This window comes from Canis lupus, chromosome 12 (assembly GCF_003254725.2).
Source record: "Canis lupus dingo isolate Sandy chromosome 12, ASM325472v2, whole genome shotgun sequence".
NCBI classification, from domain to species: Eukaryota; Metazoa; Chordata; class Mammalia; order Carnivora; family Canidae; genus Canis; species Canis lupus.
Genome location: NC_064254.1, coordinates 41,177,393 through 41,200,484, shown reverse-complemented (window position 1 = coordinate 41,200,484; position 23,092 = coordinate 41,177,393). Strand labels below are relative to the sequence as shown.

The 23,092-nt window shown below is 42.4% G+C and overlaps 1 protein-coding gene and 1 long non-coding RNA gene across 7 annotated transcripts in view; one reads left to right on the top strand and one right to left on the bottom strand.

The window, feature by feature from the left end:
• Positions 1–18,011, bottom strand: part of BCKDHB (branched chain keto acid dehydrogenase E1 subunit beta) — a 448,915-nt gene extending 430,904 nt beyond the window's left edge. For 5 of the 6 annotated variants that reach the window (XR_007401257.1, XM_049092277.1, XM_025444931.3 and 2 more), the window contains exons 1-3: positions 17,766–17,996; positions 4,468–4,545; positions 3,012–3,080 (exon numbers count right to left, since the gene is read on the bottom strand). Coding sequence is in view for 5 of the 6 variants with exons in the window: in XM_049092277.1 (XP_048948234.1) it covers positions 3,012–3,080; positions 4,468–4,545; positions 17,766–17,946 (328 nt within the window). In the remaining variant the exon portion in view is untranslated. Of the gene's footprint in view, positions 1–3,011; positions 3,081–4,467; positions 4,546–17,765 lie in introns of all 6 variants that reach the window. The other variant, XM_025444929.3, reaches the window with a different exon arrangement.
• Positions 18,012–18,089: 78 nt separating this feature from the next.
• Positions 18,090–23,092, top strand: part of LOC112658456 (uncharacterized) — a 39,674-nt gene continuing 34,671 nt past the window's right edge. Inside the window, exon 1 of the long non-coding RNA XR_003135718.3 lies at positions 18,090–18,171. This is a non-coding gene — a long non-coding RNA (uncharacterized LOC112658456). The remainder of the gene's footprint in view (positions 18,172–23,092) is intronic.

The following is a 23,092-nucleotide window of genomic DNA, read 5'->3' as shown; positions in this document are numbered from 1 at the left end:
GAGCAGCAGAGGACAGGGATGGAATGTCCCCAACAGAATGGGCACAGGCTGAAGAGCCCACGGATGAGAACTCGGGCAGGCAGCCAACAGGAGACTCGCCAGCTTAAACAAGCAGTGGGCATGCTACCACCCTGGTACAGGCGAGACAGGAGAGCCAGGGCAGTGCGCTGCTCGGCAGCACGGCCACGCCACATGTGGATGAAGCTAAGTAACGTGAGCCCCACTTGACCTCTGGTTTCCAGTTCCACATGTGAGGAGCTGAAACCTCTGGTTTCCAGTTCCACGCTGTCCTAATAGCAAGTAAAAGCTGAACAGACTGAAAAATCAACAACTCTTCTTGGACCCATACGAGAGGAGAGGACACAGAGCAAACTGCTGTCCTTGAGACTGAAGAGACAGACAGGAATACAGGGAATCTTGACTTTATCAGAGCAGAGACTGGAGAGTAAAAAGCCATTGTCAGCGCCGGTACCAGGCTAGGAGAACTTGAACTGTGATTGAGAAATTGCTGGAGGCTCCATGTGGATAAGTCTGAGTTACAAACGCCAGGGAAATGAGTCATAAGAAGGCCTCCCCAGTTCTGTGAGGCTTACCTCCAGGTCGACCAGGTTCCTATGATAAACAAGGAAGAAAAATCTCCTCTTGCTTCCAGCTGGAGAAGCCGACAAGGAACCACTTTGAAATACGCCAGAGCATGCCCTTCTTTAAAAAGCCTAATGTCAGGTGAAACTAGTTAACCAGAGCCTCATCTGCTGGGTACTTATTGTCCAAGTGTAATTGGCCTGGGGGAAGGAGGATGCCCAACTCCAGGCAGCTCCAGCCATCCTGTCCCACTTGAGAGAGAAGTAAAAACACCTGGGTAGTTCACAGTCCAGAGGCATCGGCTCAATAAAGGACTGAGACCTAATCACAAGACTACAGAATGCTTCCCTTCCCCACACACTTCGCCAACACATTCCTAAAGGCCTATTCACAGCAGTTCCTTTTACCCAGTGTATCATGTCCAGCTAGCAAGAAAAAAATTACAAGGCATACCAAAAGGCAAAATCACAATTTGAAGAGACAGAACAATTAGAACCAGACAGGGCAGGGACTAGAATTATCCAGGCCAGGGATTTAAAACAACTCTGACAAATATATGCTAAGGGCTTCAAAGGATAGAGTAGACAATATGCAAGAACGGGTGGGCAAGGTGAGCAGAGCTGAAAATCCTAAGAAAAAAACAAAAGTATGATTCTGTGTTTAACATCAGTTACTATTGCAAATATACTCGAGATATTCAAATATGGCCTAGAAGTGTGTATACCAAGAGGGGTACCATGGTTTTCTCTAGATTATCTCTGGAAGTATGGACAATTTTATATTTCTCCTTTATGTTTTTCTATATTTTCTAAATTTTCTTCAATGCATATGCATTGCTTTTGAAATCAAATGCATAAAGACTTTGAAATTTCTTTTAAAGAGCTAAAGTTTGTAGGCATCTGAATTAGCTGGATTGGAACTAACTGAGCTAGTGTGAGCTAGTTGAGATTGCCCCAACTATCTCAAACTCTAAACAGCTGTTAGAAATCAACAGGAGAAAGCAGAGGGACAGGACTCGGAAAATGAACCTGCTATAGAGAGAAGAGAACTTCCTGGTAAGCGAGATGGAACATGCCAGGGGGTCTCGGATTCAAATATGAGATAATCTCAGAGAAGAGTGGGACAAGGAACAATTAGAAGAGAAAAAAAAAATCGGAAAGATCCCCCACTTGAGTGCACCCATGTGCTTTAGAGAGCAGTGGCAAAGGTAAACAGAAAGGCAGATGTCAGCTCCTCCCCTAAACTTAAGTGCTTTGCTGACGTACAGTTTAGTTAAGACTGAGAGATGAAACGAAAAGTCAATCATCTCAAAGTCACCCCTCACAGTAAGGAGTTGAAATATAGTTGAAGGAGGATGTCAGGATGGGCCAGCATGCACTCTGGAGTCTGAGTCACATGAAGTAAGAGCAACAGGCAAAAATCAATCACATGCCAAGCAGAAGACAGACATCAGAGGACGTAAAACATGTAAATAATGGGATGGTAATTTTTTCTTTTTTGGGGGGGGATGGTAGATTTTGTGTGTCCACTCGGCTAGGTGATAGCACCCAGTTGTTTGATCAAATACCAGTATAGATGTTGCTCTGAAAGTATTCTTTAGATGTGATTAACATTTAAGTCAGTAGACTTTCAGTAAAGCAGATGACCCTTCATAATATGGAGGGCCTTCACCCAATCATTTGAAGGCCTTAGGAAAAAAGACAGGTTCCCAAACAAGAAATTCAGCCTGAAGACTGCAACACAGAAATCCTGCCTGAGTTTCCAGCTTACTGGCTTGCCCTATGGATTTCAGACTTGTCAGCCCCCTCATTGTGTGAGCCAATGCCTTAAAAAATAAATCTTTCTTTCTCAATATAGATATAGGTATAGACACACACACATATATAGAGAAATACATATAACTACAAATAGATATAGATGCATATATAACACATATACATATGCACACACATACATAGATACAGGTATGTATTTCCTAACGCTTCTAATTCTCTGGAGAACCCCAACTAACCCAGGTAATAAAAGATGAAATCCCTTAACAGAAAGCAATAGGGTAGAATCTTGAACTAGAGGCACTGGAATCAAAATTGGCTAAGGTAGGCAGTACTAAGAGATCAAAGCTTCCTGGATTTGAATGACATGAAAAACCATACATTTGATGAAGATTATTTTGGCATCTAAAATATGTGTGATCTGAACCAGATCAGAGGGATGCTGCAAAAAGAATACATCTGGAGAAATGTAGGCCAAAGGATTCTGTGGATGGCTATGGATACGGAAAACAAAACCAAAATGAGAAACCAACAACTATCTATACAATAAGAAAATGGCAGATAACATAACAGGCATATTTTTATCTTCAGGACATTTAAAGAAAAATTATACAGAAATGCTCTTCATATAAAGTTAACATCTTTATGTTAACTTACCATATTTGTCTCGCAAGCCAACAGTACATCTAAAGACTCCGCCAAAGGCGACATCTTCACCAAATATTACTGAAAAACAATGTTTAAAGAACAGATTTTATTTAATAATCCCTAAGTGATACTGACAATGAAAATTAATTTCAATGTTTACATTTTAAATCAGAAAACAGAAATGGATCAAAGGTTAAACCAAGGTTTCTAAACTTCAACATTACTGACATTTTGGACTAGATAATTCTTTTGTAGTAGCAGCCTATTCTGTGCACTGTAGACATAGGGCAGCATCCCTGGTCTCCTCTCAGTGGCTGACAGTTGCCCCTCCCCAACACACACACAATTGTGACAGCCAAAAGTGTCTCCAGACATTGTTAAATGTAAGAGGAAGAAGGAGGATTAAAATCACCCCGATTGATGAAAAGCCACTAATCTAGAAGGTCCTCTTGTTTTACCCATGAAGAAAATGAGGCCAGAGAAGTAATAAAGTAACTTGACAAGTTAGAAAGTAAGAGGCAGAACTATGCCTCACACTCCAGGCTCAGGTCTTTTTTACATGGTATACACTGAAAGTCAACAATCTGAAAGGTTGAAGGAAAAGCATTCCAAGGTGAGAGAACAGTTAGAAGTAGGAAAAGGACTTAAATTCCGTGAAAGGAGGCAAGTATGGCAGGATATAGTGAAGCAAGGACAATAAAAATGGGTGTTCAGAGTTGAATTCTAGTCCTCTTAATGCACCTAACCAGATTTATGGACCTTAGAAAAACAATTCACCCTAAATTACTCGTCAACATCAATTATTCTCAGATGGCATTCAAACAAAGCAAGATCTCATCATCCACAAGTGTAGCTTTCAGTTCCTCCTCACAACCCATTCTTCACTTGATTTAAAACTAGGATTCTCAAGTGGAAGTCCCAGGTATACTAAATATATATATATATATATCAATACATATATATATATATGAAGTAAAACATACAGCAGAACAATTGTTTTTATACCAATAATAAATAACTTTATCTTACCAAGTTTGATCATTAAAGTTATTTCCCAAAAATCTTGTAGGTGGAATGACAATGTATCTCAAAGGAAAGCATGGAATCAAATCTTCATTTCATAAACAGATTTATAAATCTGAATGAAGCAGTACTTCCTACTTTTTTTCTATATGCTGAAGGAACAGAAGTCCTTAGTAGGCATTAATCCAAAAAGTATTAAGATAATACCAGGATCACACATACTATGGAAGAAAGCTGACTTGATGATGTGAGATATACATGAGAATTGATTCATAATGAATTGATTTTAGAAATGTGTTAATACCATATTTTTGTGATATCAGACCTTTTAAAAAATTTCAGATATATGTACTGTTAACCATTAAACTTCAGACTCAATATTTCCAGAAAATTGCAATTCTGAATTAACATGCTACCACAGTCAAGCACAAAGGAAGTTTACCTGCAGTAGGATCTTTAGCCAATGAGTTATCCAAGGCACTTGTTATCGCCTGGAAAAGATTCATTTTCTGAGTTTGCCCTGTGAAAATTAAAAAGAAAAAAAAAAAAAAAACTTTTTTAATTAACTTTTCCTATATTGTAAGATATATATAAAAAAAACAGTTTCTTAACAGTTGATTACAACATGATTAAAATCAAAGTAGAAAGGAAGATATAGAATATAGTGTGTGAATTTATTGGATGCTGGTTCTGGGGGAAATACAGAAGCCATACAGACTTTTGTACTTGATGATAAAGCAAAATTTACACATATTAGATTAAAAAACAAGTACACAAAAGGAAAAAGGAATAGAAGCAAGTCAATGTGCATAGAAAAAAGTGATGGGAAGTCAGGAAGGGGACCAGCAGAGTGGAAGTAGTCTGGAAAGACATTCTGGCCAGGGGCTAAGGATATATGCCATAACAAGTACACCTGGCCCGAGGCACATGTAATATGCCAGTAACAGCAAATGGTGGTGGGTCATAAAACAATGAGGGAGGAAGGCTAATGATAAACTTTAGCACTCAGAACTTGCTGGTGTTTGGAGAGTACTATAATCCCATGCCTTGACACATCAGACTTGGTCCTTCCTCATATCTTATTACTGCTCAAGTTAGATCTCGGCAAGCCAACCTCTGGCTCCCTAAGTAGGTCGATAGGAAGGCTAAATGGAACAATGCATGTAAAGTACTTAGAAAAGTACCTGACACAGTGAATGCTGAATAAATATAAGCTATTTATTATTAGAATCTGGACTTTGCCCATGTCCTTCATCTTGACCTTGGTATTAGGAATGGTAGAAATTTTTATTTAATAAAGTGCCAAATGTTAGAATTCAGAACATCATTACTCTGAGCTTTAAGTCTTGGTGCTGCCCAGAGCCCACAGATATCCCAGAACTGGAGGTCACATTCCAAACACACTCTTCGGGGCAGAGAAAGGGTTTTGCCTGAATCTTCTCTGATCCACATGCCTTCTTCACTTTATTGCCTGATCTGTGCACTAGGGTTCACTTTAACCCACAGCCATGCTGGTAGCAAATCCCTTGAACACCTGCTAATTATCCTGACTTCTGTCCCAGTTAACTTCTGTGGTCGGTCCTCAGTAGCCTGGGGTGTCCCAAAAAGCCAAGGTCTAACTCACAGTGTGATTCACAACAGTCATTGCTGCCATCGAACCTCTGGCTGTGACACCCACTGGTCACTCGCCCTTTTCCTGGAGACCTATCTTTGTCCCAAGCTCAGCCTGGATTCACGGTAGGCTCTGATTTATGACATCTCTCATCTTCCATTATCCACTGACACTCGACCTTCTGACTCCACCTGCTCTGACCCCTTCCACACTGCTGAATGTACGGGATTCGGGGCTTGGCAATATCCATTCAGATCTGCCCTGCTGCCCTTAACGCCAAAAATAAAGGCCTGAAAGGACGCCTGCATGGCTCAGCAGTTGAGCGTCTGCCTTTGGCTCAAGGCGTGAATCCAGGGTCCCAGGATTGAGTCCCACATCGGGCTCCCCACAGTAAGCCTGCTTCTCCCTCTGCCAATGTCTCTGCCTCTCTCTGTCTCTCATGAATAAATAAAATCTTAAAAAAAAAAAAAAATCATACCAAGTAAATCTGGAAAGTACTGCTTAATTTCCTACAAAGAATATACTCTCTTATATGAAAATAATTTATACGTAAGATTATATAAGGGTTTTATTTCCATGTAAGCACAAAAACTTCTACTTCTGAATACTCTTTTGCAAATAGATTGAAATTTTTAGGAGTTTGGATTAACTGTTATTCTACTAGATGCTTTTAAAAGATTCAAATAATTTTTAACAGAGCAAGAGGAACATCTACTTTCAATTATTTTTAAAGTTGGAAGATAGTCTGTGAATGGGTTAGGAAGAAATCACAAATTATTCATAGGTAAGATCATTTTAAATATTTATTTCCTTTAGAATTACTTATCTCCTACAGGTTCTATTAAAGACCATTGATAAGATATGTCTATGTTCCTTCATGACAAAGTATGTACCTATAGCACATCTAACTATGAACACTAAAAAATTATTAAACATTGCTATCAGAGGTGCCTGGGCAGCTTGGTTGGTTAAGCGTCTACTTTCGGCTGAGATCCTGGGATTGAGCCCCCACATCAGGCTCCTTTTTCGGTGGGTAGCCTGCTTCTCCCCCTCTCTCTACCCCTGCTTGTGCTCTGTGTCAAATAAATAAATAAAATCTTTTAAAAAAAACAAACTGCCAAATCATTCAATCACCAGTATTAATAAACGGCTGCTAAATTTCAAAACCAAACAACTCTTCTTTCCAAGATAAAAAAGTTATAACAAACAAAAATGTACACAGCAGTGTAATTTCCCTTTCAGGGATACAAGCTAATGGGTACCTATTGGTAAAACATAGCTTTATGGATGGAGCGAGCTGCTCACTTGAACTTGTCCTAAGTAGAGCACTGTGAAAAACCAAGCTGTTATCATTGTTGCAAAGATAAACTGGCATATAATGGAGCGTCTGCAGAATATACGGAACACAATAGATCAGAAGCCCTGAGAGGGCTTTTGATCAGAAGTATATGCTTAGCGCTTATAACAATGTCTTCCATGTAGTAAGTGCTTGATAAATATTTGTTGAATGAATGACAGAACAAAGAAATATATTAGGTTGATTCAATAAAGATAAAATACACAAAGCACGGTGTTAACCAACCACTAAAGGAGAAAGAAATACAGTAGGAAAAAATATCTACCACTGTGACAACTCAGAGTCACTCTGCAGGGAAGGGGAATGAAGTAGAAGTGTTATTGAGTTACTCTGAGTAACTATTAGTGTGCAGAAGCATTGAAGGGAGACGCCTTGCACAACTAGAGTCTCGAGACTAAAGGGGCAAATGGGTGCCCCAGAAGCAGTTGTCTAGAAATAAATAAGGTCAGCAGCAGGACATGTTGACAGGGTGTTTGTAGTCAGACCATGAACAAATAAAAAAAAACCCAGCTATGATATGGAAAGTTAGGGTCTGCTTTCAGAAACCAAAGGTTCTACAAGCATAGCCAGCAGTGGCCCTCTTGAGCTTGGAATACACTCGTATAGTATAGCATTTTTGTGTCATATTCCTGAGGAAGTTCAGCATTTAGTGCCTAACAGAAACAGGACAATCAGTATATGCCTGTTGAAACATGATGAATGAAGGATTTTAGCGGCATAATCTGGCACTAACCACACTGTGAGATGGAAAGATGCCTAAGAAACTACCTATTTTCTCCCAACAAAACCTCTTCCACCCCTACAGATGTCCCATTCTCCAGGAATCCCTTTATATGTGCCAGATATGTACCTCTGTCCCATTTTAATCCCTACTCTGGGGTTTCCCAACCTCTACCCCATAAAGTTTCACAGAGATTTCAAATAGGAGGGACAGAACATTTTATATTAAAATTTATATAAACACAAATGCCTCTTCAGGGTGCCAGTAAAGGAGGGGGGTGGTTGGTGGGGGGTGTGGGGGGGGGGGGGTGTTGGCAAGGAGACTGTCACCTAAGGCCAAAATTGAGAGGACCTAAGAAAGCCTTAAAGCTCAATAGACTGTGGCTAGGAGCCCTGGGTCTCCCTAGGAGCACCTTGTGTCTTTTGTCATGGTATGACGAGCTACAGCTGTTTCCCTTCCTTTGGCTGGCTACTTCTCTACTCTGTCTCAAGTGCCTTTTAAATTCTTCCAAATGCTGGTGACTCCCAATCTCCAATCCAGACCTCTCCTCTCAGCTCCAGGCTTACACCCAACAGTCACCAGTTCCCTACTTGGGTCAGGCTTTTCTAACTCAGGAAGCACACAACTGAACTCTTGACATCTGCTCCCAAAACCAGTCTTTTCCATCAGCAAACAGCGCTATCCTCCACTCAAGTGTCCAAACCAGAAATCAAGGAAGCATCCTGGAGTATCTTCCTTTTGTTCATTTCTTCTATCCAATCCCACTTCCAAAATATAGCTTAAAATCTAGTACTACGATGTCCCAATTCCAGAACTCACCGTTTCTTTCCTGCTCCTGAAAACTACCTCCTAATGTCCTACCTTAGCTCTCGCTGCTATATACATCACACACTGAGTGGCTTAAACAACAGAAACATTTTTCACTCTTCTGGAGGTTAGGAAGTCCAAGACCAAGGTGAGTTCCTAATGAAGACTCTCTTCCTACTTTGCAGAAAGCCATCTTCTTGCTGTATCCTCACATGGTAGAGACTCTCTTATGTCTCTTAAAAGGGTTTTAATCCCATTCACGAGGCTCCACCCTCATGACCTAATTACCTCTCAGTGACCCCCATCTCTGAATACAACCATACTGGGAATTAGGGCTTCAACATATGAATTGGGGGGGGGGGGGGGCATGGGAGACACATACATCCAGTCCATAGTACCACCTCCTCTCTTCTACTCCTTCACTTCTCATTCATCAAAGCACTACTACAATAAGTCCTAAAGAGCAATGCATGTCATGGTACTCCTCTGCTCAAAATCCTTCTAAGTTCTCTGCACCCGCAATAAAGCCCCACTCCTCACCATGTCCACAAAGCCCTGCTTGATCTCATCCCTGCCCACATCTAAAGTCCTATTTTGTACCACTGCCCCCCAAGGCTCAGCACCTGAGACTTCTCTCAATTCCACCAAACCAAGATCCCTGCTATATCAGGACCTTCATGCATGCTGGATCCTCTGCCTGGCACCCCCTTCATACCTTCTTAGATGTCCCTTCCTGATCCTTAGAGCCTAGTTAAATGCTGCCTCTTAAGAGCCTTGCTAGGTCTCTATTCTCTTTCCCAGCACCTGAGCATGTCCTACAGGTCATTTATTGCCATTGGGGCTGATTTCAGTACACATTTGCTTGCTATTTTTTTAACTTTTTTTTTAAGATTTTATTTATTTATTCATGAGAGACAGAGAGAGAGAGAGGCAGAGACACAGGCAGAGGGAGAAGCAGGCTCCATGCAGGGAACCTGACGTGGGACTCGATCCCAGGTCTCCAGGATCACACCCCAGGCTGCAGGCAGCGCCAAACCGCTGCGCCAGCAGGGCTGCCCTTTTTTTAAGATTTATTTATTCATTCATGAGAGACACACAGAAAGAGAGAGAGAGAGAGAGAGAGAGAGAGAGAGAGGCAGAGAGAGAAGCACTCTTCATGCAGGGAGCCAGATCCTAGGACTCCAGTATCACACTCTGGGCATGAAGGCAGATGCTCAACTGCTGTGCCACCTAGGCATCCCCGCTAGCTATTTTCTGTCCCTCTTCCCAACTAGACTTCAAATTCCATGAAGACGGGTCCACATCCACATTTGTGTTTTGTGCTAAGCACCTAGCACAAAGTTTGGCATCCAGGAGAAAATTAAAATAGGATTAATAGGATTAATAGAATTAATAAAGAAACCCACACCTACACACAATGCTGAAAATCAGGGGCAGGGAGAGGCCCAGATGTGTTCTTGGGGAGCAATACAGGGCAGCGAAGGCGGCACACACACTGACATAATTATGCAAACCTGGCCTGGCATCCGGTGGGTCCTTTATTCCAGGTGTGACTTTGGGAAAGTTACTTCACCACTGACATTCCACTTCCTCTTCTATAAAACAGGGATAAGACCTAATGTATAAGGCCAGCATGAGGTTTCAGTGAGATAATTACCATCAAATATCCAATATGTACGAGCATCTACTCTGTGCTGGTCACCTATGGTTTCCCCTAATTAGGGACACCAATCTTAGTGCAACTGGTACGGGGCACCATAATTACATGGCTTATCTCACTAAGTTCCCCCAGCCACGGACACAAATAAGCCTGGCCAATCTCACAGTGCTAAGTGCAAAGGGGGCCTCAAATTCAAGCACTTCTGCCTCAAGAACCACATCTCTCAGCTTCTTTGTCACATGGTTTCTGCAATGTTGTCATCTCCCATAATGATGGTGAAAATGGGATGAGATGAAAAATACAGCAGAGCGAATGAATATGGGCAATCATTGTCATAACCTTGTATGATGACAGAACGTGAGCCTACTTATCTGGGTGAAGACTGAGTAGTATACAGAATTACTGAATCAATATATTATACACTGGAAGGCAAAACAAGGGGAGGGGATGAGATGAGAAAACCAGGAATCAAATTCCTGGGCAATAAGTAAATAAACTTGAAGGTGGGTAAATTATAACAAAAAAGGAGGCTAGGAGTCTGCTCAGATGAGATGCAAAAGATGCAGCAAATTTGGGCAGCCCGGGTGGCTCAGCGGTTTAGCACCTCCTTTAGCTCAGAGCCTGATCCTGGAGACCCGGGACCAAGTCCCATGTCGGGCTCCCCACATGGAGCCTGCTTCTCCCTCTGCCTGTGTTTCTGCCTCTCTCTCTCTCTCTCTCTCTCTCTGTCTTTCATGAATAAATAAATAAAATCTTTAAAAAAAAAAAAAAGCAGCAAATTTGGGGAAAGCCGGGTTTGAGGTGGAGTTAAGAGGGGGCAAAATGTTGTGTGAATAAACTGAAGCATGTATGAATAATGCAAAACAGTGTGTGGTGGTGTGCACAGGGGCCCAGCCTCTGCTCTCGGAGCAGACCAAGTCAGACTACCTAAAAATGAAGCCTGGCTTCACCTCATACAGATAGGGTGACTTGGGGAAATTTAAATGACAAAAAGTACAGGGGCTCCTAGGTTAAGACAGTTAAGCAAGAACTCTTGATTTTGGCTCAGGGTCCTGAGATAGAGCCCCACATGTGTGATCAGCATGCAGTCGGCTTGTCCATTTTCCTCTGCTCCTCACTCCTCGCCTCCCCACCCCCATCGTTCACTCTCTGTCTCTCAAATGAATAAAAAAAAATTTAAGATTCTATTTATTTATTCATGAGAGACAGAGAGAGAGAGAGAGAGAGAGAGGCACAGACACAGGCAGAGGGAGAAGCAGTCTCCATGGAGGGAGCCCAACGTGGGGCTCGATTCCAGGTCTCCAGGATCAGGCCATGGGCTGAAGGTGGCGCTAAACCACTGAGCCACCCAGGCTGCCCGACTAAATAAAATCTTAAAAAAATAAAATAAAAAAATTGAAATTTAACCTCTTTGCAGCTAAGTTTCTTTACCATAAAATGTGGATGATAATAGGATCCCTATCATTGCACTGTTATATGAGGATTAAAAATTGCTACATGTAAGGCACTCAGAACAGTGTTTGGTACCTGGTAAGCTCTGATAAAAGTGTCTGCGGTCATCACGATTATCTTTCTGTGGGGTACCAAGGAAAGGTCTGGACAAGCAATGATAAAGTAAGAACAAGGAAACACAGAGTAGGAAGAGAAAACAGGAAGGCCACGAACTGGAGCAATTCTGCATAAGACAGGGAAAAGAGACATGGAGAGAATTATCTAGTCTCAAAGGTTCCCAACTTTTGACATGGTTGTGTTGGTGTCAGACTAGCACTCAGACTAGCCTACCTCATAATGCTATGTTCTGCCAACACTTCCAATACTATAGAATAAATGTGTGTCCCCCAAAATTCATATGTTGAAACCTCATCCCCAATATGATGGTACTTGGAGGTGGGGCTTTCGAACATGAATAGGTCATAAAAGTGGAGCCCTCCTGAATGGGATTCATGCCCTCACAGAAAGAGACCCCACAGGACACCCTCACTTCCTCCACTAAGTGTGGTCACAGGGAGAACACAGCTGGCTAAGAACCAGGAAGCAGGGCCTCACCAGACACCGAATCTGTCAATTCCTTGACCTTGGACTTCCCAGCCTCTAGAACTGTGAGAAATAAATTACTGTTGTTTATAAGCCACGAGTCTGTGGTATTTTTCTTACAGCAGCCCAAAAGTACTAAGACATCCAATCAATGCATCCAAACCTAAGTCGTCCTCTCCCCAAAAATGTGTTTCTCTCTTCCAGCATCCCTCATTTGTATCAGTGATACCACCACTCTACCCTTTCTGCCTCCTAGGCTAAATGTCAAGTCATCTCTGCCCCTCCCCTTTTAGCCCCCACAGGCAAAATAACACCAAATCTAGTCAATTTCTTCAAAACACACAATCATTCACACTGACACTCCCCAAGCTTTAAAGAGTTATACCTGGGCAGCCCCGGTGGCGCAGTGGTTTAGCGCCGCCTACAGCCCAGGGCCTGATCCTGGAGACCCGGAATGGAGTCCCACGTTGGGCTCCCTGCATGGAGCCCGCTTCTCCCTCTGCCTGTGTCTCTGCCTCTCTCTCTCTCTCTCTCTCTGAATGAATAAATAAATCTTTAAAAAATAATAAATAAATAAAGAGTTATACCTTCTTGCCTGGGCAGTACAATACCCTACTGACCTCTCTGCCTCCTTACCTTGCCATATCAATTCTATAACTCTCCTAATAACATTGCCCAAGCACATCTCAAGTCACTCTCTTACCTATAAACCATCGATGGCCCTCCACAGCCCACAGAATAAAACCTGAACCTGAATGTAAGGCAGGCAGCACAGTGTAAGATACACTGGATATATTCAATCTTTTCTCCCCCACCCCCCCAACCTTTTTTCAGGCTTTCCAAACTTCGATTTTCTATCCTTCCTCTTTTTCCTCCAAACCTACTTCTCATTCCTCATAAGAGCCTATGCTTTCTAGCATGTCTTTACTCATGCTGTTTCCTTCTCTACAAATTCTAATGCTGGAAGACCTTCATCCTCACAAAAAGAGGACTCTTCAGTCTACCCTTGGTTTCTGAGAGCTGCCTGCCTCCCTCTACGTAGGCAACTTCCATGGCTTTGCTTTCCCATGCACCACAGAACAGGCTTACCTCACCTCAGAGATCTCACCACTGCTTGCCCTTTTTCCTTCTAGGAGAACATTATTTTGCCTTGGAGATAATTCCTTTGTCATTCTTCATAGTGAAGCTTAAATATTACCTCCTCAAAGTCGACCTTGAACCACCCCTCTATTTAAGCAGTCTCTTTCATGGGTCAAAATAACCAAAATGTCAGGACACGTGGATGGCTCAGTGGTTGAGTGTCTGCCTTCAGCTCAGGGTGTGATCCTGGGGTCCTACGATGGAGTCCCACATTGGGCTCCCTGCATGGAGCCTGCTTCTCTCTCTGCCTATGTCTCTGTCTCTCTGTGTCTCCCATGAATAAATAAATAAAATTTTTAAAAAATAATACTAATAATAACCAAAATGTTAAAAATAAAACTATTTGTAGCATACATGAAAGACAAAGAGCTGCCATCTTCATTAATATTTTTAATATACAAAATATTAGCACAAAAGTAGTGTGAGAGGCTTTTCAGGTAGACATATCTGGGCTCACATATTGGCCCTGCTACTTCTCAGACTTGGATATCGCTGAGCTTCAATTTTCTCATCTATAAATGAGCATAATACTCTCTAGGTCACAAGGTTACTTACTGTGAGGATTATAGACTGATGTCTACCACACATCTGGAACAGAAAGCCATTAAATAATGGTAGGCAGGATTAATACTGATGGACAAAATTACTAGGCATATAATTTTTTAAATATGCAAAGACAAGGAACATCCAATTCACAAAAGAAAATAAATCTGGCTAACAAGGGGTGCCTGGGTGACTCAGTCGGTTAAGTGTCTGCCTTCGGCTCAGGTCACGATCTCGGGGCACTGGGATCCTGCTTTAGGCTCCCTGCTTTGGGCTCCCTGCTCCATGGAGAGTACTCTCCCCTGCTCGTGCTCCCTCATGCGTGCTCTCTCAAATAAATAAATAAAATATTTTTTAAAAGTCTGCCAAACAAATATCTGGTAAATATCCCTTAATAGAAATAAAACCGGGGTGCCTGGGGGCTCAGTTGGTTAAGCATTTGCCTTCCGCTCAGGTCATGATCCTTGAGTCCCGGGATGGAGCCCTGTGTCCAGCTCCCTGCTCAGAGGGGAGTCTGCTTCTCCCTCTGCCCCTCACCCCACTCGTACTCTCTCTCTCTCTCTCCCTCACTCTGTCACAAATAAATGAATAAAACCTTTAAAAAGAAAGAAAACAAATACATAGTAAAACAGCATAAAATAATAAAATACCGAAGCATGAGTACGTACACACACACACACACACAATACTGATACCAATTCCAATTTTTTAACACACCACCAAGCAATTCTACAACACTAGCTGGGTGCCCTACAATCTAGCTCAACCAGTGGGATCTGGAGCGAGTGTCAGATCTCACAGGTGAAGGGCTCAGGTGTTATTAAGACTGCGCCCACCTCCCAGTAGCCAATCACAAGTCCAGGTTGTCACCTGTGCTTCTGACTGCCTACGGTTTAGAGGTTCCTACAACCGGTTCTTTGGGATTAATTTGCTAGAACAGCTCACAGAACACAGAGAAATATTTTACTTAATTGATTAATGGTTTCTTATAAAAGGACATAACTCAGGACCAGCCAGAGGAAAGAGATGCATTGGGCAAGGTATGGGGAAAGCTCACGGAGCTTCCACACTCTCTAAGCATGACACTATCCCCAAATCTCTACCTATTTATCTACGCAAAAGCTCTCTGAACCCCCACCCTTTTGGGTTTTCAAAGGAGGCCTCATTACATAGGCATGACTGATTAAATTCATTCAACCTCCAGAACCTTTCCCCTGCACAGAGGTCAGGGGTGCGACCCAAAGTCCTAAGCCTCTAGTCACACAACTGATTCCTCTAATGACCAGCTCCCATCCTTAGATGAACTAGGAGCTTGTGAAAAGACACCATCAGAATAACAAGATACCTTTATTGTTCTCATCAAAAGAAATTTCAAAAGTTTAGAAGCTCTGAGCCAGGGAAAGGGGACAAAGACCAGTATGTATCTATTATAAATCACAGTATCACACACCGCACAGTTGCGATTTTATCGTGACACTCAATACTCACACTTTAATAAATGCAGATGGAAGTATAAACTGATCATTTGGACTATGTATTAAAAATCCATTAAACTGTTCATATCTTTGGGTCAGAAATCTCATCCCTAGGACTTTATTCTAAAGAAATTATCTCAGGGATGCCTGAGTGGCTTAGCGGTTGAGCGTCTGCTTCTGGTTCAGGTCATGATCCCAGAGTTCCAGGATCGAGTCCCATATCATGCTCCTCTGCAAGGAACCTGCTTTTCCCTCTGCCTATGTCTCTGCCTCTCTCTGTGTGTCTCTCTTGAATAAATAAATTTTAAAAAATTAAAAATAAATAATCTCAGATACATAAAGGATACATGAAATGTTTCTATCCCTATTATTTGTAACAGTGCAAAAGTGTAAAACAAAAGCATAATAGCAATCGTTAACTTTCCACTTAGAGTGCTTCTTAGTAGGCAAACCGGGTTGAGTACATTGTACACAACTGTCTATATTTAGTCCTTATAACATCCTTTGAAGTAGATATTATTATAAAATCCTGACTTACAAAGAAAGTGAGGCTAATGGATGGTGGGTAATTCAAAGTCATAGGTAGCAGGGCTGAAATCAAACCTAGGACAATCTGATTCTAGGGCCAAGATCTTAACCACGGAACAAGTGTTTCTACTCCATGGAACACGTGACGTTCTAAAGGTTACGAAAACTATGTAATCATATGGGAAAATGCTTCTTGTTAAATAATGCAGATTGTATCTGCATTAAAACTACAGTTATAGGAAAATGTAATTCCACTGATTTTATCAGTGGAGTAATTTAATTCCACTAAACTGAAAGGAAATACCTAGAAGGATTATGTTAGCAGTATTTACAAATAGTGGATGGTGTAATCACTTTTTCTTACTTTTTTCTGTTGCCCAAACTCGCTGTAACGTGCATTTATTTTTATTTTTAGGATGAAGACAAACATATAAACGTAATTATCATTCTACCTGGATTTTAGTAATTTCATAATTATGGAAGGGACATGGGAGGATTAAGAAAAGCTGTGTTCTATTTCTCAAGTATCAGGCTAAAGTTTCTTTGCTTTGAAGACAGAATTCAAGATTCATCCTGTTGCTGAGAAGAAATTGCTATTCATCTTTATGGTATCTACTATTTCACAAAAGTGGTACACCTCTTAGTTAATTATTTCTACATGCATTATAGTACATTATTTAGAATGGAAGCTTTAGAATCTGAATAATTAAAATCCAGAGCAGAAGCTGTCACTACCTTCCGTAAAGCCTTGGACAAACTATCTCAAGACTTCAGTTAACATCGCTCACCTACCTCTAAAGGTTGTCCTAAGCATCAAATGAAATAATGAGTGGGAGTGAATGGGTGACGGGCACTGGGGGGTTATTCTGTATGTTAGTAAATTGAACACCAATAAAAAATAAATTAAAAAAAAATGAAATAATGAATGTAAATTTTTCAGCATAGTACCTGCCTATGGTAAGCACTCACTATATATTCATACCTATTATCCACAAGTAAAGACACTCTTCCAAAAAATATCAGCTCTAGCACATGAAAAGTTATCAGACAAGGAGAAGGTAAATGTTTTCTTATTATTTCTGAGGTTCAGATAATAGACACTAGATCTTTCGGAGATTACACACAACCTGCAGAAAAAATGGTAAAGGTCATGCAATTGTCATACTCTGAGGAGTTTGCTATGTGACCTTTCTACCAATGAGAGTACTAGACAGCTTCCTCTTCCCCTCACCTTCACTAATTAGCCCCTGCTTGGCTAAATGGCAGCCTAGCCCAGCCCAGGCCCATTGCTAGGCTCAAATGGGAAACCTGGATTCCTTCCCATCTCTCGGAATAACCTGTTCTGTGACCTTGGGAAAATCATTGCACTTCCATTTCCTCTTCCCTGCCAAAGCAATAATAAAATAATAATGATGATGATGATATGAAAAATAATTCTCTTTTTAAATACCGGTGCCTGCGGTTAACGGCCTAGCTCGGGGCAAACTGGGACAACACACCTAGGGCCAAAGCTGGGAAAGTAAGGATGGAGAACTGAGAAAAAGAGGCGTTCCCTGGGCCCAGCCCTCCACCCCTCTGCCCTTCCAGACCGCGGTATGCCCTCTCACCCATCTCGAGGGGGCCGAGGGGCTGCCTCTCGAGGGTTGCACAGTCACAGAAATAGAGCCGGGAAGAAACCACTCAGACCCTAAAGTAGGGAGGCTCCAGAAAGCAAGCAATACAGGAATTACATCAAGAAGCAAGGAGATGAGCCCGCCGCCCGCCGCCCGCCGCCCGCACGAGCAGGGTGGTATTCCTTGCGAGACCCCCACAGGCCCGGGGGTCTGGGCTGCACCGGGCGCAGACAGGGCAGCCCTAGCTCACCATACTCCTGGGGCTCCGGGTCGGGCTGGAAAGTGAAGTGAGCCACATGCCGCCTCTGCGCCGCATCCCCAGCGGCCGAGGCTGCCTGCAGCCCCGCGCCTCGAAGCCGACACCACTGTCCTTCTGCCCCGGCCGCACGCAGCCTCAAGAGCCGGCCCGCAGTCGCCGCAATCGCCGCCATCCCCACTGGCAACCCTGGCTCGCAAGCTGCGCCGCCGCACACCGCCGGCAGAGGGGGCGGGGCACCCAGGCGGCTTCCCCATTGGCTGGGTCCAAGAGGTGGGCCCATGAAACAGACCAATCGGAATCAGGAATCCGGGGGTGGGGAAGGCGACGAGAGGACGCCGGAGGCGTGGGCCTGCAGTGCGCATGCGGAAGAGGAGCAGGGGCCGGGGCGAGCCTGCAGGTGAGCCCCAGTGAGACGGATCCCGGAGGCGGCGCCTTCGCCAAGTCACCGCGGGGTCCCGCGGCGCGGACGCGGGTCGCTAACCTCACACGCTAGTCCCGGATTTGCTTTTACTGATGTCGTTTAGCGTCGTTACCTCCGTAACTTCTTATTTTGAGATTTATACTTTCTTTTTTTTTTTTTTTTTGAGATTTATACTTTCTTGCAACCTTTTTTTTTTAAATCCTCTCCTATCCTTTATATTATTTTATAAGTAAAAGATGGATGGGTTGGGTTACTGATTGGCATTGGTTATTGGTTTTGGATTTCAAAAAACTGGGAATCACGGCTCAAAGCTTCCGCTCTTTATTCAAAGCCCCCCCCCACCCCCCACCCCGCTTAAGAAGCATGTATACATTTTTACTGCTTTTGTTTTTCAGGACTTAGAGGAGAGTTAGAGAGGTAAACTTAGATTTCATCCTGGAAATCTATTTAATAGGAATTCAGATGCATTTTTGCCCAGGTGCAGTGAAAATGACCTGACTGGCTTACTCTAGCTTAGAAATCTGGAGGATTCCAATCGCTAATTTACGTTTATAATAATCATTTTTGCAAATTTTCTTCTTAAAAATCCAAATGTTTAAAAAGAGTCCTTCCCTGCTGATGAATTTAAAAATTAAAAGACAGTAAAGGGGCGCCTAGGTGGCTCAGGTCATAATCCGAGGGTCCTGGAATTGAGCCCCACACCTAGCTCCCTGCTCAGTGGGGAGCCTGCTTCTCCCTCTCCGTCTGCGCCTTCCCCTGCTCGCGTGCTTGCTCGCTAGCGCTCTCTCTCGAATAAACTCTTTTAAAAAATTAATTTAAAAAATTAAAATCACAGTAAAATATGGCAGAGATAAAAGTGAAAGTGTTTCCATCAGAGGAAGGTGAGAGAGGGGAAGGACAGGCCCAAAATAGAATTGGGAGAGGGGTGGAAGAAAAATGAAGCGGAAGGAAGAGGGGGAAAAGAATGTTCTTCTGTTACTTTTGGCCTCACAACCTATGTTTGGTTTTACAAGGGAGGCAAGGGAGGAGAGAGAAGATATGGGGGGGGAGGGGGCGGGGGGGTGAAGACAAAGGCCAGGAGATGCACCAACTGCCTGTTTTCTGTTTGGGACTGAGACAGAAATTTAAAACTGCTAGGGAGAGAACCAGAATTATATCCATTATTCCTACTCCTACTCCTACTCCCAAACACACGAGGGGCTCTGCGCTGGGCCTGGAGCCTGCTTAAGATTCTTTTTCTTTCCCTCTGCCACTCCCCCCTCCCTCTCTCTGCCCCTCCCCCTCCTTCCCTCTCTAAATATAATAATAATAATAATAATAATAATAATAGAATTTCTAGTTGGTAGAGAAAGGAGACAAATTACATAACAACTACAATCCAGTGTAATAGGGACTCTAGAACTGTGAACAAAGTTAAGCATACAAAAAGCAACAAGCTCTGTTTTTAGAATTCAAGTATGCTTCTAGAAGTAATGCTGATGCTGGACCTAAAAAGATGAATAGAAATTATCAGGCAAACTAGAGAAGGGAAGTTGTTCTAGACAAAGAAAAAAACATACAAAGGCTAACAGGGCCAGAAGGAACATGGTGCATTCCAGGAAGAGAAAACAGGTTGGTAGCTGCTAGACTTGGAGTATAGAGATTGACAGGGGTCAGAAAAATAAATTAGAGGGAGTATTTCAAGGTCTTCATATGCTAATTTAAGATCTGTGGACTTAAAACTACATGCAGTCAGGAATAACAAAGAGAACACCTAACACATTTGTCTGCCAAGCAAATTATTATGGGGGGCGGGGGGTTGACATTTTCCCTATCCCTACAGCACCAGCTGCCTGGTAGCCATGAATATGTCTTTATTATTAAAGTGAGATCTACCCTGGCCAATATTTCATTGAAATTAAGTTGAGAAACTCATTTCCTGGGACTTTTGGAGGCATTATTTAGAAAGATAGAGTATCTTTTTGGGATGCCTGGGTGGCTCAGGGGTTGAGTGTCTGCCTTTGGCTCAGGGTGTGATCCCAGTTGGGTCTGGGGAATAGAGTCCTGCATCAGGCTCCCTCTGGGGAGCCTGCTTCTCCCTCAGTCTATGTCTCTACTTCTCTCTGTGTCTCTCAGGAATAAATAAATAAATTTTTTTAAATGTTAAAAAAATAAAATAAAAAGGATAGGGTATCTTTAAATGCCACTAGGAGGTGCAAAAATGGAGAGCTTTCAGAAATTTGATGGCCCAGAAAAGGTGAAAACTATGACTGCATTTGAGTTCCTGGTTCTATTTGTTTCTGAGGCCTCAGTGCTTTTCAGGTCCTGGGTTTCTCTGAGACTATGAGAGGCCATGATAACCTTAAAACAGATTCTCCTCTTAGCTTAAGTGACTTCTAATTGCATTTCTGCAATCTTAACCTCATGAACCACCCTCAGAGTCTGTGACTGGAGGGAATACAAAGAGAAGTTGCATCTCATTCTTCAGAATGACTTTTAGCTTATTTTCTGTCGTTGAGCTTCGGTACCTGTACAACTTGTACCTGTTTGAACTCAGCTTGCTTTTGGAAACCCTTATTCTATATCATATATGTTGCTTATCATATATAACAACATAATATCTTATAGTATTACATCCTATATCCTGACCCCTGTTCCCATTCAAACTCAAACTCAACTGGAGGCATCAGGGATACAAAGTAGACAAAGGCTCAAATTCTTGCTTTAGAATGTTAAAAGTAGGTTGTAATGCTGTTGGCAGAAAAAAAATAATTTGAGAAAAGAGTTTGAGTTTTAAAGACTAGTTTCTGAGTATTAAACCTCAAGAAGGGATCCCTGGGTGGCACAGTGGTTTGGCGCCTGCCTTTGGCCCAGGGCGCGATCCTGGAGACCCGGGATCGAATCCCACGTCGGGCTCCGGTGCATGGAGCCTGCTTCTCCCTCTGCCTATGTCTCTGCCTCTCTCTCTCTCTGTGTGACTATCATTAAAAAAAAAAAAAAAAAAAAAAAAATTAAACCTCAAGAACCTGAATGGCTTAGGGGACAAGATTCATGATCTAAACAAAATGTTGTAAATAGCATGCCAATTTAAGAGCCAGTTTTTACCACCATCCATGGAGGCAGAGCCACAGCACAAAAAGAACTGTAGGTGTCTTTCTTGGTAGACAGACCTAGGAGTATCCCTGTCCTCAAACTCCCCACCATGGCATGGCATTTGGAACAACAGAATGTTTCTCTTAAATGGCCAAGAGAGATGCAGGTATGGCATTAAGGTCCAGAGAATTTAAGAAGGCCCAGCAGTCAGCATGATAAGGGATTTGTATCTAGAATATACTTTAAAAATATTTTTTAGGGATCCCTGGGTGGTGCAGCGATTTAGCGCCTGCCTTTGGCCCGGGCTCCCGGTGCATGGAGCCTGCTTCTCCCTCTGCCTATGTCTCTGCCTCTCTCTCTCTCTGTGTGTGACTATCATAAATAAATAAAAATTTAAAAAAATATTTTTAACTTGATAATAAGAAGATAAATTACCTATTTAAAAAATAAGCAAAGTGGGATCCCTGGGTGGCGCAGAGGTTTGGCGCCTGCCTTTGGCCCAGGGCGCGATCCTGGAGACCCGGGATTGAATCCCACGTCGGGCTCCCGGTGCATGGAGCCTGCTTCTCCCTCTGCCTGTGTCTCTGCCTCTCTCTCTCTCTCTCTCACTGTGTGCCTATCATAAAGTAAATAAAAAATAAAAAAAAATAAGCAAAGAACTCAACCATTGGTGGTGGGAATGCAAAATGGTACAGCCACTTTAGAAGACAGTTTGAAACTTACAAAACTAAACATACTCTAGTCATATAATCCAGAAATCACCCTCCTTGCTGTTTTTCCAAAGGAGTTGAAAATTTACACCTGCAAAAATCTGCCCACAACTGTTTATTGCAGCTTGATTCATAATTCCCCAAATTTGAAAGAAACCAAGATGTGCTTCAGTACATGGATAAATAATTGGATTGGATAAATAAACTATAGTATATCCAGACAATGGAATAGTATTTGGCACTAAAAAGAAATGAGCTATCAAGTCATGAAAAGAAATGAAGGAACTGTAAATGCATATTACTAAGTGAAAGAGGCCAATCACAAGAGACCATACAGTGTACAATTCCATTTATATGAAATGTCCAGAATAGGCAAATTGATGAAAACGGACAGTAGATTAATGGTTGCCAGGGGCTAGGGAAAAGGGGTAAGGAGGAGTGGTTGCTATTAAGTATAGAGTTTGTTTTGAGGTAATGAAAATATTCTAAAATTAAGTAATGGTGATGGTCGCACAATTTTATGAATGTACTGAAGACCACTGAATCATACACAGAGTGGATTTAGTAGCATATAAATTATATCTCAGCAAAGCCATTGTTTACAAATCAGGTTATAGAAAAATAATAAAAGTCATATTTGTACACCTAAATATGTGATTTAGGAGATTCATTCCCCTACGGCATATGTTTGACAACATGTAGGTTAGTTCATAGACTCTGTTTGAAATTGGTTTCAGGGATCCCTGGGTGGCGCAGCGGTTTGGCGCCTGCCTTTGGCCCAGGGCGCGATCCTGGAGACCCGGGATCGAATCCCACGTCGGGCTCCCTGCATGGAGCCTGCTTCTCCCTCTGCCTGTGTCTCTGCCTCTCTCTCTCTCTCCGTGTGACTATCATGAATAAATAAATTTAAAAAAAAAGAAAAAAAAAAGAAATTGGTTTCAGTTCAGTACTGGAGATACTTAGTTGGAAGAGCTCCTTAGATGGAAGGATTTTCCTTGCTTTGCTGATTCTACCATATGGAAGAATCCTGCTAGGATCATTCCGAAAAGAAAATCCAAAATCTAGTCAAAGCCAATGTGTTCATTTCCTAGGGCCGCTGTAACAAATCTTACCAA